General features: G+C 45.6%; 1 protein-coding gene across 1 annotated transcript; it reads left to right on the top strand.

Annotated features, from left to right (window-relative positions):
- The first annotated feature begins 47 nt into the window (after window positions 1-47).
- Window positions 48-14,182, top strand: SF3A1 (splicing factor 3a subunit 1). Its single transcript, XM_069795421.1, has 16 exons — window positions 48-243; window positions 2,277-2,389; window positions 4,167-4,371; window positions 5,202-5,459; window positions 5,909-5,983; window positions 6,704-6,854; window positions 7,338-7,531; window positions 8,175-8,292; window positions 8,406-8,591; window positions 8,964-9,085; window positions 9,260-9,502; window positions 10,157-10,367; window positions 11,135-11,289; window positions 12,127-12,228; window positions 12,449-12,520; window positions 13,460-14,182. The coding sequence occupies exons 1-16, from the start codon at window positions 178-180 to the stop codon at window positions 13,559-13,561; spliced, it is 2,373 nt and encodes a 790-aa protein (XP_069651522.1). The 5' UTR covers window positions 48-177; the 3' UTR covers window positions 13,562-14,182.
- Window positions 14,183-15,695: the final 1,513 nt, after the last annotated feature.

Below are 15,695 nucleotides of genomic sequence, written 5' to 3'. Positions count from 1 at the left end.
CGCTCCCCGCTACCGGCTCGTGGCCGCTCCGTCACTTCCGGCGCGCATGCGCATCGCGTCGCCTGCGGCCGCCGCCATTTTGTCCGCGGCGGTGTGGGTTTCCTCCGGTTCTCTCTCGTCTCGTCCCGGGTAGCGGTTCCGGCGGGGAAGTTCTCCCCGCCGCCCCGAGGGAGCACCATGCCGGCCGGACCGGTGCAAGCCATGCCGCCGGCGCAGCCAGCGCCCCCCGCGGAGAGCAAACCGGTGCGGGCCGAGCGGGCGAGGGGGGGCGGGGGGCGGGCAGGCCGCGCTGAGCTGCGTGGGGTTGTTTTGGTCTCTGGTTTCTCACACTGCCCCGCTTGTCGTGGATTTTTGGGGGGAGCTGCAGTTCCCTCCTCCCGTTTGCTGCTGATTCTCGTCGGTATCGCCCGTAGGTCCCCGGTTATCCGCCGTCAGCCTGCGGAGGGGGGACGGACGGACGACTGGGGGGTGCTATACTTCGGTTTAAGGCTGAGTCCTTCCCTGGAAGCGGCACAGGGTTGTAATAGTGATGGGCGTGAGAGTTTGCCGTAAGCGATGGGAACGGCCCTGCTGCCGGGAAGAACGTGTGAAAGGATTCAACACGTCCCAGTGCACTTCAGAGAGCGTAGCAGTCCCACGTTTCGCAGTACCTTCCACAGTTCTCTTCTGTCTCACCTCCGCAGGAACCCCTTCCTGGCCTTCCCGAAATGGGAATACAGCTCTGACGTCGCTGGAGCTGCTGTCCTGACAGCATGTTCCAGCAGTTTCACCCAGTGGCATGAGCCCTTGTGCAGCCGTACAGCAAGCCAGTGTAGGGAGCTGATCTGACTGAATATCTGGGGTGATTTGGTGTAGCTAACACAATTAGGAGGAAAATTGTGGTTCCCACAAGAAAACCCCCAGTGACTTTCATGGACATAAGTTAGCAAGGCAGCTCAGCATTGTGCTTAAATAAAAACATCTCTCAAGTGTGGTGTTGCTTTATGCTTCAGCTCTTCAGGATGATGTTTGGAGGGAGTGGGAATGAAATCTAAAAATATTTGTGGTACCTTTCTCTTAACGCACTTTATTAAGGTTGTATTTGACTCAAGAGAGTTTTCTGCCCTGGAGTCCCCATGGATTTTGCAGAGCTAGGAGCTTTACTGGTATTTTAAAATTTCCCTGACTGTCCCTGTTAAGATTATAAACATTTCCCATATACCTCTTCTCTCTTATAACAGCTTTTCTTGTGAAAGTTGTTTGATGAGGAAAGAGGAGTGACATCTTTAGTATCCTGCAAAGAGCAGCTTCTATTGTCTTACTGGAAGATGAAGCTGTACACAGGGAGGGTTCTGGGATCTTACTTTGGATCCTCCTATAGTGTCAGTGAGAAAAATGCCCTGCAGAGCTTTCCTTACAAACAGCTTTTGATGTAACCACAATAGGATTAAAAAGCTATGGTTTATTTAATGTGGAGTTAATCACTCAGATTCTAGTTTCTTGTAGTCTCACAGACCTCTAGGAACGTTCATAACTTCCAAACCTGTTTAGCAATGCTGAGTTATTCCTAGATGTGGTGTTGTAGGCATTCCCCTACACTGCCTCTTGGCTCGGCATTTATAAATGTACTCAGGGTGAAGGCTGAGATAGTAAAAATGCCGGGAAGCCTTGTTTTGGTTCCCATGGAGGAGCCTTCCTTGTTGTCTGGCTGTGCCTGTCCCAGCAGCGGGTGCCCTTGACAAGCGGGAAAACATTGTCTCCCACCCTGAGAAGCTGAGGAATTCATTTGTGGGATGGGTGGTTCAGATTGTTAAACCAGATCTTTGTCAGGAAAAATTCAATTATTTGGGGGCTGAGGAGGACAATAGATGCTTCTGTGTGCCTTTTGGATTGCTGTTTGGAATACTTAGTTCTTACATAACATTCATTAAGCACGGGATTGCAGAACAATTTGTTAAGGTGTGTTAGGATTGTTACTCCAATGTAGATGAGGAAATTGAGAGGAGAGAGATGACTTTTCCAATTCAACCACCTGAAAATAAACCTAGTCTGGGTTTGCAGCCTACCAGGCTATTTTTCACCCCCTGATGCTGGTATATAGCATGTTATTCAATATTATTTGAAGTTCCTTTTCTTGTTTTCAGCTTTGATTTAGGCTATTTGAAGTTAGTATCTTGACTGGTTGCAAACACCACAATGAAAGATGTCCACCTCTTCACCTTTTGAGTAGTTGCTATAGTTGTGAGGCAGCAGTACAGGGGACTGTATATATGTGTATATGTACATTTTTATTACAGCCAGAAGAGGAGCCAAAAGAGGAAGCAGCACCAGCAAAGCCTGTGGTAGGAATTATTTATCCTCCTCCTGAGGTCAGGAATATTGTGGACAAGACTGCCAGCTTCGTAGCCAGGTAAACAACACCGGTGTTGTCTCGTGTTTCCTGAGATTTTCATGCTTCTCCTCTTCAGTGCTAATGTCTGTGCAGCTCCAGAAACAGAAGCAGGTCACAGTCCCGTGACTTTACATGAAGGCTTTTAAGGATTAAGTCTCTACCAGTGAGACAGTGGAAAAGAAACAACAGTATTCTACTCAAGAGGTGTAAGACATGCTTTACTAGAAAAACTATGGTAGTAAATAAAATAAAGTTCTTGGCAAAATCTATAGCATGAGCTGCAATAACCAGGTAACAGTTCCTGTTCCAAATGATCTGAAGGGGAAACAAAATTCCAGGTAGAAGGGAAGCCTCAATACAGGTGCTCCATTGAGTGATGAACCCAGGAAGAGTCATGACTGTGTTTTACAGTGTGTAGGCAATGATTTTTCCAGTACAAGGGTGCTCGCTTGTTTGTTGAGCCCTGAGGTTAAGTCCCATCCCTGTTTGTGTACAGCTTGGTGAGCTGTGTCAGCAGCTGCGATGTGTGCTCATCCAAGCCTCAGTCATCTCTCTCTCCCTTGATAGAGGGAGAGAAGTGCATACCTCCAGAGAGTACTCTGGTCCTCTCTTAGGATAGATGAGCTGCCCGTGATGTGTATGGGATTTTTTCCCTTGTTGACTGTAGCAGATTGATTAGCGTGAATATAGACGTCAAATTTAGGGGAGGAGTCTAAAAGTTGAATAAATTTTACTCATTTGGGCTTCTTCCATTTGCCTAATGTCATCATTTTGCAAGTGCAAGTTGTTAGTGCTACATAAGCCATCTTCCTCTGCTGTTTTTTGATGCTTAAGTATTTCTAGCTGTCTTAACACAATGTGATGTCTTAGGGGACCGGATCTTGCTCTTCCTGTGAGTGTATGAGTAGCACATGAGGTAAATACCCCTCAGCTGGCTGTGCAAATTCTTAATCTTCATGGCATCCAGACAGACTGAATGCTGCATGCCTTCACTTCATGAAAAAGGAGTGGTTGTTGCTGCTGTGGATTTAAGACAATTACTAAATGCTGGTCTAGTCAAAGACATCTACTGTGTAACTGATCTGTAAAATGCTGCCAAGGAGCGTTGGCTTCCTTTGAGGATAAGGAAGGGGCTGTGTTTATGCTTTGGTATTATAGAGACCTCCTCTTTTGGAAGAGGCAGAGGTATCCAGAGAATATGGCGAGAAACATGCTATAGCAGCTGTTAACTTTCTCAAACTACCCTGAAATAAATGGCTTGCACTTTGGATGGGAGGAATGGATGTTACCTGAACTAAAACTTATGGCTCTCCTAAATGCAGCTCTCCAGCATGGTCAATCTCTGCACAGGTTGATGGTTACCTACTTTTTTCCTTATATGAACTTTCTGGAAATGAAACTAGTCTTAAAAGCTTGTTAATAGAGCAAATAAAATTGGTCTAGTAAGTAACTTGTAAACTTCATCCAATAAACTGTCAATCCAGTAAATGACCTTTTGTTTGTGTGTAGCCAAATGAGATTGTATAACACTTGTGAGCGTGAGTTTTTAACTGTCTTAAGAAATATTCGCTGTGAAGTGTTATAGACTAAATTAGGACAAATGCCTTTAACTTGTGTGTGTACAGATGGCTGCTACATTGGGTATGAGTTACTTAGAGGTAAACTCCTTCCATGTAGGAGAGAAAATTGTCTTCTGAGCGGCTGATGCATCAACACATCTTACTATGAAAGAAACAGACATTTACACTTGAATTGGTGCCCATTCATCTAAACAGTTTATCTTTTTCCTCCCCAGAAACGGTCCAGAATTTGAAGCTCGAATTCGTCAGAATGAAATAAATAACCCTAAGTTCAATTTCTTGAATCCCAACGATCCTTACCATGCATACTACCGGCACAAAGTCAGCGAGTTCAAAGAGGGTAAAGCACAGGAGCCCTCGGCTGCTATTCCCAAGGTCATGCAACAGCAGCAGAGTGCTCAGCAGCAGCTTCCACAGAAGGCAAGTATTCCTTTTTGCTTTGGTCAAGAAGTTGGCTTCCGACTGGCTGTGTCATATCCTAATGTTAAGCAGGAGGTCTGAAAGACAAGGCAAATGATGGAGTTGGTTACCCATTTGCAAAAAAGACAACACTGAGAGGCTTGGAGTTTAGTGTCTGGGACTTGGTTTTGATGTAGATGTGCATCCTCTAGTTGCTGGTAACTCAAAGTTGTTTGTGAAAGAGCTGATATATTGTTCTACTTCGTCTGTTTTAATTACTTTTAGTTCTGTGTTGACTGATACTCTACTTACCCTAGTGGTCGCTCAGACTGTATGAGTTTAGGACTCCTGCCATCGGCAAGTCTTTAGAATCCCTTGGAGTTCAATTTGGGTTTGTTGCATGTGCTGTTTTGTAGAAACATTTCCTTTTTTTATTGCTGGCAGGATCAACTTCCCCTTAAAACGTGGAGTACAAAATGTTGCTAATCTTGTTTAGTTGTGCCTTTATATCTACTGGATGGAAAAAGGGCACTGACTGAATCCGAGTCTTTTACATGCTTTGCATGGCCAACAGTCACACTGTGTGGTATTGACCGTCCTGGAGGATTATAGCGAAGTCCTGATAATTTCCAGTTTTGTTAGCTGTTAGAGCAACATTTTTTTTATAGTACACTTAAATACAGATGTCCAGATATACCCTGTGGTACTAATTGTTCTCATCCTTGCAGCTGCCAGGATGTCTAGACTGATGTTGTTTTCCTGTAGCAGCTAAGGGAAAAATGAGTTCTCCCAAGTGTTTGATAACGGTTTGTTGAGGGCAGTCACTGAGCCATCTCTGTTCTGCTCTGCAGGTGCAGGCCCAGGTGATCCAGGAGACAGTCGTTCCGAAAGAGCCACCTCCGGAGTTCGAGTTCATTGCAGATCCTCCTTCAATCTCGGCCTTTGACTTGGATGTGGTGAAGCTAACGGCACAGTTCGTGGCTCGGAACGGGCGGCAGTTCTTGACTCAGCTGATGCAGAAAGAGCAGAGAAACTACCAGTTTGATTTCCTTCGCCCCCAGCACAGTCTCTTCAACTACTTCACTAAGCTGGTTGAACAGTACACAAAGGTACTCTTGGCATTTTATCTGTCAATTTGATTCCTTCAGCAGCAGTACTGACTTCTGAAGACTACCAAAGCCCTACAAAACAGCCAGACTAGAAATATGTGCAGGTCCAGGAGTCCATCCTTTAAATCTCACTCTTTAAGTGGAGTGGGTATCTCATACATTGTTGGCAGCGTGCAGCGCTGAACACAGGGGGCTGTTATTTAAATGTACCAGACATTATTGTAATATAAGTAAAAGTTGTGGTTTTTTAAATATGGAGGGTAGTTGGAAGGCCAAGAGTGAATATTTTTAAGTGCAAGTGTAAGCAGTAGGAGGGTTGCAATAGACTGAATGGAACGTAGTCCCAGGGGTGTGCTGATTTTTTTATCGGTGTGGAAAGAGAATAATTGCTTTCATGGAGGCTTTGGCAAAAAGAATTGTCACCAACTGTCACGCAAAATATGTTTCAGATCTTGATCCCACCGAAAGGCTTACTCCTCAAACTCAAGAAAGAGGCTGAAAATCCCAAGGAAGTCCTAGATCAGGTATTGCACGAAAAATTTGCAAAATTGCTGAGCGTTTCAGTTATGTTTTGAATTTTTTCTCTTTGCATGTTTCTGACTTATTGGCAGCAAATATAAACATACAGAGGATAGGATGTGGCCCCTGTAGTCACTTGAATACAGGGTACTCAAGCTTGCCTTTCAACCACTAGCTAGTGTTCGTATTGGGGGAAGTTTACTTGTGGCAGCATAGAGGCATAGATAGTGCACAACCCTTTTCCAAGCGCTTTACAAAGAATGTTTGCCTCTCAGATGACTTCAGTGTGACACCTCGGTCACTTACAGTCCTTCCAAGCTGTTCTTTATTACTTAGACTTCTGTCTTCATCACAAAGACTGCTTTTCCTTTGGAAAGGTGGCATTACAGGATTGTAATAAAGTGTCTGTGAATTGTTTGCTGGCTGTGAGTCTTCAGTGATAGCAGAGTCATGTCATACATGGATGGCCTGGTCTTGGCTCAAGAAGTCTGCAGTTTCAGCTTTAGAAAACTAGTCTGCAAAGCTGGTGCAGTGCATTACTCAATAGGCAAACCTATGGTTTCTAAATGAAATACAAATATTTCTTTGTTGTGCCAGGCCTCTGAAATAGCGCTTGTGTAACTGCCCTGAAAGGGTTGGTAGTGTAAACTTTTAGATGCTGTAGAGATGACTGTGGTGTGTTTCTTGTCTGACATTTGGTGTGTGCTTTATGTCTGCTTGTGCAGGTGTATTACAGAGTGGAGTGGGCAAAGTTCCAGGAGCGAGAGAGAAAGAAGGAAGAGGAGGAGAAGGAAAAGGAGCGTGTTGCTTATGCCCAGATTGATTGGCATGACTTTGTGGTTGTGGAAACAGTTGACTTTCAGCCCAATGAGCAAGGTACTGAAGTCAAGCGTTGTAACCTCTATGAAACTCTGCTCCCTTTGAGTAGGGACTATGTCCTGAAATGCTATTTTTAGACAGTCATTGGGTTTTACAGCTGCATATCCTTCAAAGATGAAGGAGAAAGCCTTCTAGTAACTGTGCAGGGCTGGTTTTTTTTTCTGGAGTCAGTAATGTTCTCGTTGAACGAAGTCCAGGACTGCATCAGTGTCCACTTTTCCTCTTCCACCAGGACAGCGGAACTTGTCCCACTTTCTAGTAGTGCTTTCACCTATAAGTACCTTCATGTTCATGTGTCAAGCTGATGTTGGTCTGTATAGACTCCATCTATTCCCTTCTATATACCTAGGCTCCCAGGAGATTCTGATGCCACTGCTGTGTAAAGAAACTGCTTTTCGTTCAAGAAACTGACATTTCTGTTTGTGCATTGAGCAACGAAATGGGATAGAGAAACAGAAGCTCTTGTTTTCTGTGTTGTAGGGAATTTCCCTCCTCCCACCACTCCAGAAGAGTTGGGAGCTCGAATCCTGATCCAGGAGCGTTATGAGAAGTTTGGGGAAAGTGAGGAGGTAGAGATGGAGGTGGAGTCAGATGAGGAAGATGAAAAGCAAGAGAAAACAGATGAGCCCCCAACCCAGCTGGATCAAGACACACAAGTGCAGGATATGGATGAGGTAACTAGCCAACAGAATCAGCATTACTTTTGTCCTGTAAGGTTTGTGTTCTTTATGATGCCCTTCATTTTCACTGTAAGAAGTTCCTCAGTTTCATGAGGAAATGAGATTTCCTTCTGATGGAATTTCAAAACAACCTGGTTTTGCTGGAATATAGGGTTTTTTAATGTTTTCCATGATAATACAATTTCCAAGAGAGAAATCCAGTAATTTTGTCACCTAATGGTGTGGATTTTATGTTTCTGTGATCAAGCCTTTTGGGCTTTCTTCTGCACAGAGTCTGGAACACTGAGAGATGACTCATATTAGACTCTTCCTCTACCCACTATATGTAAGCTCTTTTTCTGGTAACAAGGAACAACAGCATGGTTAACTGTAAGCCCCTGCTTGCTGTGTGCTGTGGTAATGTGGAAGCTGAGGAGTACTTGCTTCCTCTTCTGGGTCCACTGAATATCTGAATCATGATTATCCAGAGGAACCACTGTAGCATAGGTGTCTAGAGGCAAAATAGCTCTGTTGCTTTGAAGCTGCATAATCAGTTTGTCCAGCGCTGCATAGGATTTCTATGCCTTTCTCAAATCTTGTGGGGGAGTATTTGACTACAGGAACTTGGTTATGATTTTTTCTCCTCTCCCCAAATAAGGGCTCAGATGATGAAGATGAAGGTCAGAAGGTTCCTCCTCCTCCAGAAACCCCAATGCCACCGCCTCTTCCTCCCACGCCAGATCAGGTCATTGTGCGGAAAGATTATGATCCCAAAGGTAAATCAGGCTGGTGAAGAAAAACATTATTTTTTCCTGAATAATCACAAAAGCATTTGTTTCTAGGCTGCGTCCTCTGATGTGTTTTTAACAGTGTGGTTTTGTTTTTCTAGCCTCAAAACCATTACCACCCGCCCCAGCTCCAGATGAGTATCTTGTTTCCCCCATCACTGGTGAGAAAATTCCTGCCAGTAAAATGCAAGAACACATGCGAATTGGTCTCCTGGATCCTCGATGGTTGGAGCAGCGTGATCGATCCATCCGTGAAAAGCAGAGTGATGATGAGGTCTATGCCCCAGGTCAGCTTGAGCATCTGACACAGCTTGCAAAACCGAGTTCCTAGATGAGTTCTGTGAACTCTTAGCGCACCCCCTCATTGCCCCCAGGTCCTACCAATAAGGACCATCTTAAATGTAGCTTTCTGTGTGATGTCCTCAGTGTGCTGATGATGTGGATACATTTGTCATTAGTACATTGAAGCCTTTCTATAAACTTCAAGGCAAAGAGCATTCCTTAGCTGCTGCTGACCAGCCATCAGCTGCAGTCTCTTTTTAGAAAGAGCAACACTCGGCTATTAGGTACCAAATAATTTAAAGGTCATTAACAGAGGCTTAATCATGTTTGACTTTGATTATATCACTTGAGATAAGAATTTCTCTTTTTGCCTGCAGGTTTGGATATTGAAAGTAGCTTGAAGCAGCTGGCAGAGCGCCGTACTGATATCTTCGGTGTAGAAGAGACTGCCATTGGTAAAAAGATTGGTGAAGAAGAAATCCAGAAACCAGAGGAAAAGGTACAGTGGAAACTGTGGGGTTTTTTAACAGATTTCTGTAGTATTATGAATGCTTAGAGAGGCAGGAGTCGTTTGAACTTTGTTCTTGCTGTAAAGCTGCTCTCTTGATTTATTTGCAGCTCATGTTGCAGTCTGGACAGACTGGAGTTATTCTGATTTATTGTATCCTCTCAGGTGACCTGGGATGGCCACTCAGGCAGCATGGCCCGCACACAACAGGCTGCTCAGGCCAATATTACTCTCCAAGAGCAAATTGAAGCTATCCATAAGGCCAAGGGACTGGTGCCAGAAGATGACAGCAAGGAGAAGATTGGTCCCAGCAAACCCAATGAAATGCCCCAGCCACCCCCTCCTTCCTCGGCATCAAATCCACCAGCTAGCGCTCAGCCTATCACATCTGTGCCTCGTCCACCCACAGTAAGTGTTTGGGCTTCCAAATGCAAACGGCTGTGGCCGTGGTTAATTAGAATGGAGTCCTGGTCAAGGGTTATAACAGCAGAGTGCTGGCTTAGAAGCAGTTTCTGAATGACTCTTAAACCGTCAGAGGAACTCTGTTGAACTTGCTGTTAAAAATGGAAAATAAGGCTTAGGTGGAGCTTTTCATCCTTAGAGGTACCAAAGGGACTTGGTCAGATGGGCAGTGAGATCTTGGAGGAAGGGAGTATGGCTAACAAAGGAATAGGTGGGGGCCTTTTCTTAGGTGTAAAAGGTGTGGTGCAGAACAAAAGCAGCCGCAGGTGAGAAACGTTGACAGGTGACTCACTTGCCCAGTGTTCCTGCCCCAAGGGTTCCGCTACATGACTCTGAAATAGCTCCTTCTTTAAGATTGCTGCATGGCTCATGGTCTGATAGCTGAGTGGTGAGGGAAGGAAGAACCGGTTAATCTGTTAATGAGGCTTCTGTGCCTGTTTACAGGCAGCTTGGGCTGGCCATACAGTGGGCTTGCTGAGGCTCCCAGCAAGCCTTTGGCCAGCAGAAGTCCTCCGTGTGTTGCCCCAGTTATTTTTATCAGGACTGTGCATTGAGTTTTCCTGCATGCATCTGCTAAGAAAAATTACCCTCTCTCTCCAGATGCCCCCTCCCGTTCGTGCTGCTGTTGTTTCTGCAGTTCCAGTCATGCCTCGTCCCCCGATGACTTCCGTTGTCCGTCTGCCTCCAGGATCCGTCATAGCCACCCCCATGCCACCGATAATCCATACCCCACGCATAAACGTTGTCCCCATGCCGCCCTCTGCTCCTCCCATCATGAGCCCCCGCCCGCCTCCCATGATAGTACCAACAGGTCAGTAATTTCAGCTTTTTCTGGTTAATTGTCAGCTAATTCCTGTATAATGTGGACTTGAGCTTTGATTCTTTTTTCCTTTTGTGCCTCTGATAATGGTGTGTAATTGGGATTGCAGACCCTAAGTCCCATCATTAAGAATTTTGGGGTCTTTGATATGACTTACCTAGCAGTACTGGTTTTGGGCTCAGACTCCTCCTGCAGCATGAAATACAGAGAATTGTCTCGCCCGTTTTATGTCTCTGTCCTCGCGAGCCTGCCCAGGTGAAGATTAAGAATCCATGCTGCTTTCCAAAAGGAACCAGGGTAATGAGGAACTGCTAGCACCTCACTGGGTGTTACATTTTGTTACAGAGTTGCTGCTGCAGGAGGAAAAGCTGTTGTCTGGCCCCTTTCCTCACAGCAGCTTCATAGCATTGGGTGCTTTTAAGTTGAAAAGCACAATGTAAAAAACAAGTCTTCCTTTTTTTTTTTTTTTTTTTTTTTTTAAAATCGAGGTGCTGGCACTGCTCTGCATGCCAAACCGAGAGTATTTTCTTTTTTGCAAGATCTGCAGGAAGCTCTTATGGCTTGTTGCCTTTTCCTGGACTGTTTCCCAATATAAAAGATCTAACGTTTGAAGTTTGCATGTTACTGTTGGTTGTGTTAACTTCCTCCATGTATTGTGGCATTTATTTTCAGTCCTTACTGGTCTGCTAAAAGTTTTTACATAAGGGATACTCAATGGATGACTGCAGGTCATGTTGTGTCCCCCCATCCCATTTCAGCATTTGTTCCTGCGCCTCCTGTGGCTCCGGTTCCTTCCCCAGCACCAATGCCTCCTGTTCACCCACCACCACCGATGGAGGATGAGCCAGTCTCAAAGAAACTGAAGAGCGAAGATAGCCTGATTCCAGAGGAGGAGTTTCTGCGCAGGAACAAGGTACGTGTGTGGGCTGGCTGTTTGCTGAGAAGCACTGGAGTCCTGACCCCTCTGGGCTGGTCAGCCTCCTCTGCCCAAAGAGGATGTAAAGCCAGCTCACTACACAGAGGGGAGCTGATGTGCAAAAGTACTTTGCAAGGGAGTGACTTTCTGAGATGGCTCCTTCCTACTGTCAATTCCTGAGCAAACTGAACTGCTTTGTGTTTTACTGGAGAGAGCAATGCAGCACTACACACGGAAGTTCAGTAAGATAGTGCTCTTCTGTAATTAAGGGCAGTGAGAGGTAGGTTTATAGGAATGTAAAGAGGAACTAAAGCTGCTAATAACCTTTTAAGCAGAGGACTGCTAAGCTGGAGATGCAAGGAGATTTAATATATCAATGTCAGCATGATAGTATGGTAATGTGGTATATTCCATAACAACATGAACTAAATGTTAGACTGAATTCCTTCCTGAAGAGTACCATCATTGTGGGTTGAATTTTAAGTCTTTAAGAAGGCTGTATGGTTTTCCTGGACATCTGCACAGAGAAGCTGTCTCCTGTTTAATGCTTAATACGTTCACTCTGTAATACCTTGAATGTGTGTGATGCTTGGTGGATGGCCTGCAACAGGAGGGACTAATGAGAGAAATCCAACTAAATGTTTTATTTTGGTAGCAGTGAAGTAACTTTCTCAGTGTTGAGGCAAATACATTTCTGTGTGTTTACTGAGAAGTTGAGATACGTGGCTGGTTTTGGAAATAAATAATTTGTCTGCCGCTCTGTGTCTATAAATAATTTGTCTGCCCACTCTTTTATCATAGTCCTGTAAGAGACGTTATCTTTGTTTCCTCTAGGGTCCGGTCACGGTCAAAGTCCAGGTTCCCAACATGCAGGATAAGACGGAATGGAAACTGAACGGCCAAGTGTTGGTGTTTACCCTGCCGCTCTCAGACCAGGCATGTAGCTTATTAACTTGGCCTCTACCCCTTCTTGTTTTGCTACCAAGTTTCTTTGCTTTGAGAATAGCAATTGACCTGCATGGCAGGAGCTATAAAACTCGGGATGTTCCCCACGCTGCAGCCTCTTGCCCAGCGGGATTGCGTGGCTGGGGGAGCAGTGCTGCCCATCGGTACAGTGGGGGAAAAAAGCCTGAGCAAGGTCTTTGATTCTTCCTAGGTGTCTGTTATAAAGGTTAAGATCCACGAGGCCACAGGGATGCCAGCTGGGAAACAGAAGCTGCAGTATGAGGTGGGTAAAAGCCCTTCAAATCCTGTTTGTTACTTCAGTGTTTTCTCACACACAGACTGACTTTTTATGAGAAGAACTTGTAATGTACCTACTGAGATGCTGGGAGGAGCAGAGGGAATGGTTTCCCTGCCCGTACGGCAGACTTGGTTACAGAACTGCACACTATTGCAGCAGGACAGGCCTTTAATAGGTGGCATCAGTGGATCTTTGCATTGTCACTGCTGCAGATGAGTCCTCTAAGCTTGATGGCTTTCTCTGAAATCAGCCGATTGTTTTATTGGGGGTTTTTGACATTTAAATGCAGCAGGCTGCTCCCACTGATCTGTCGAGTGTGCTGTGGAAGGTGGGCGAGAGCACCTTGAAACCCTGAGAGCTCTGCAAAGACTTTCTCCAAAACACGGAAGAGAAGACATCTCTCTCTCTTCCTCTCAAGACTGGAGCTGTTAGAAGGGCACCCTTCCTTTTTAATAATTTGTTTCCAGTCATGCATGTGCTCAGGCACAACCTGCTGCCTAAGCAGTGAACTTTGTGCACTTACCTCCTCGGGAGTTCATCTATGGGCAGATACTGTGTTAACCCTTAGCGAGGAAGGAAGCTTAACTGATTTTTGTTTAAGTTAAAGGAGGGGGGAGGGGCAGGGAGTGGAGCCTAAATAACTTCACTTGTTGTGGTGACTGTCTTTATCTGTATGTTTGTAAAGGTATATGGTGTATATTGTCTGTTTGTACTCTTGCATCATTCCCAGCATACCCACCTCCTCTGGTACCCATCTTCTGAGACCCTGGGATCTCTCCAGGGTTTTTCAAAGCCTGCAGCACTCTGTCATCACCCTGTTCTGAGAGTACAGCCAGGAGGGCTTAATCTGTGTGGGGTTTTGTGGGAAGGGAACATTAAGATTTCTGGTGTGACTGTTTTTTGTTTTTTTTCTTTTCTCCTCAGGGCATCTTCATCAAGGATTCGAACTCCCTGGCTTATTACAACATGACAAGTGGCTCTCTGATTCACCTGGCACTCAAAGAAAGAGGAGGCAGAAAGAAATAGGAGCCGAGAGACGTAACATGGCTGCGTTGCCACTAGCGTAACCCCAACCCTTCGAATCCTCCAGCCTTTTAGGGGCTACTGCGACTGCCTGCCAGCTCTAGTTTGAAAAGAGAGACTATGAACCCTGTGTTTGGGTGGCTGATGAGAGAGGGGAAGTTGATAGAGCCCTGAAATGTGTAAATGTAGTGACCTAGTATGTAACTGCAGCAGTCTGTTAGTGATCGATCCTTTGCTCGAGTGCTGTCTCTCCGTTGAATTCCCTTGTGAAGCAACATTGAGGTCGTGCCCAGCATAGTCTAGATCCATCTTTGAGGGATTTACACTGACCAAGAATATCATCTGTCTGACTACAGTGCTTGCTGCTTCATTTAACCTTTTTCTAATTGAAAATTTCTTCCTTCTCAACATACTTACTAAACCCCTTGTTCTTTCTCTGTCTCGGATCTATCTGCAAGAGCCTCTTGCCTTGACCCTGACTTGGAAATTTATCCTCCCTCAGCATGAGTGTATGTGGCTGTTCCCTGCGATAAAGGAGATCTGGGTCTGTGCATGCTGAACAGCTTCGTGCTGCTTCTGTACAGCCTGTGATTTGTTTTAATAAACACGCATCTCAGTGCGAGATTCTGTCTGTCACAGCTCTCGTTCCTTGGGTTTTAGGTTTTTCAGTTGGAGGTATGCCTGGCTTTAGAGCACTTGGGTGGGTTGCAGGGAAATGCATCGGGATTTTGTAATTAGGCAGTTTACTAAGGAAATGCTTTTATTTTTTAGGAAAGGCTGCAAGAAAAGGGTTTTGTTAAAATTTCCCTAGCACTACACAGTTATTCCTGAACGTGAAGCATGTATATATGAATACTTATGTCTGCATATGGGGGCAGAAAGACTACTTTGAACTTGGTGAGAATTTCATTGGAAAACGTGTTTTACACTTTATATCATGCAGCTGGCATCTCTTGGTTCTGGAGAGCATACAGATCCAGAAAACATATTATTCCTGTACCTTCAGTCAGAGCTGTGTTGCAGTTTGACAGAAACATAACACAGAGCAAAGTTAACCGACAGAGAATTGGGTGCCAAGGAAGAGGTGGTTGTCTGTGATTTGGGTATCTCTGTTCTTTTGGGATAATCCAAAGCCGTGGATTTTTTTTTTTTTTTAAATGGTGTTCAGGCATTACAGGAACATCCTGTTTACCTTATTCTGCACTTAGGGGAGAGAGAGATGAAGCAGAAGGGAAGAGCCAGCATCCTCCCGCCTCCCTTGTGCCCCTCAGAGGGTGGGAGGAAGCCGTGTTGCTGTAGGGAAGGAGCCTGGCGCTGGCCCAGCCCAGGTGGCCGCTGGTCCCCTGCCTGCAGTGGCCAGCTGCCGTCTCTGACAGATGCCTGCCGGACACACACAGGCAGCCTGCTCCCATCCCTGCTGTAGGACGCCGAATTTGGAGCTGCTTGGTGGGTGTGGGCAAGGTGTGTTTGGATGTATGGTGGATGGACGGGTGCTCCCACCCTGCAGGAAGGTGCGCTAATGACTTTCCTTTTGCTTTGAAGAGCTAGGCAATAGGTACAATCTTGGAGAAAACAAAACCGGGCAGCAAGTGGTGTTTCTCAGAGTTGATAAAAAAAAAAAAAAAGCCTGCTAAGAAAGCTCTGAAATGGAGAAGTCATGTTTTTACATCCGGCACAGGGCCCAAACGTGATGGGACTGTGCTGAAAGTCATCCAGCTTTTCTTCTCCAGCTGTGCCTGGTGGCGTGAACCGCCACGACACTTGGTGCCCCAGGAACTCCCCGATCCGACATGTGTTTCCTCGATGTCTCTGGCTGAACGCTGCGCTGGTGCTTGGGTGACATTTTCAGCCAAGCTCCTTTTACCAGCCTGGCAGGGCTGAGCTCCCGGCCCGGCGCTCCGGCAGGAAAACTTCCCGCTAGAAATAGCTTGCGTGGAGCCTTGCCAGCCCCTTTCTATCTAAATATTACTGATAAAAGTTGTAACAGACTGTGCATGTGTATATCTAGTACAAAGCAACTGTTATCGGAGCTTCCACTTCAGTGGGGAGGACCCGCGGGGCTCAGGCTGCCAGAAAAATCTGGAAGTAGGTTGAGTTATTGCTGACTTTAATGAGCTTCGTTCCCTTGGTCGCGTTA

Source organism: Haliaeetus albicilla, chromosome 10, assembly GCF_947461875.1.
Source record: "Haliaeetus albicilla chromosome 10, bHalAlb1.1, whole genome shotgun sequence".
Classification (NCBI taxonomy): domain Eukaryota; kingdom Metazoa; phylum Chordata; class Aves; order Accipitriformes; family Accipitridae; genus Haliaeetus; species Haliaeetus albicilla.
Note: the sequence above shows the minus strand (reverse complement) of the source record. Positions and strands in the feature narration are given on the sequence as shown.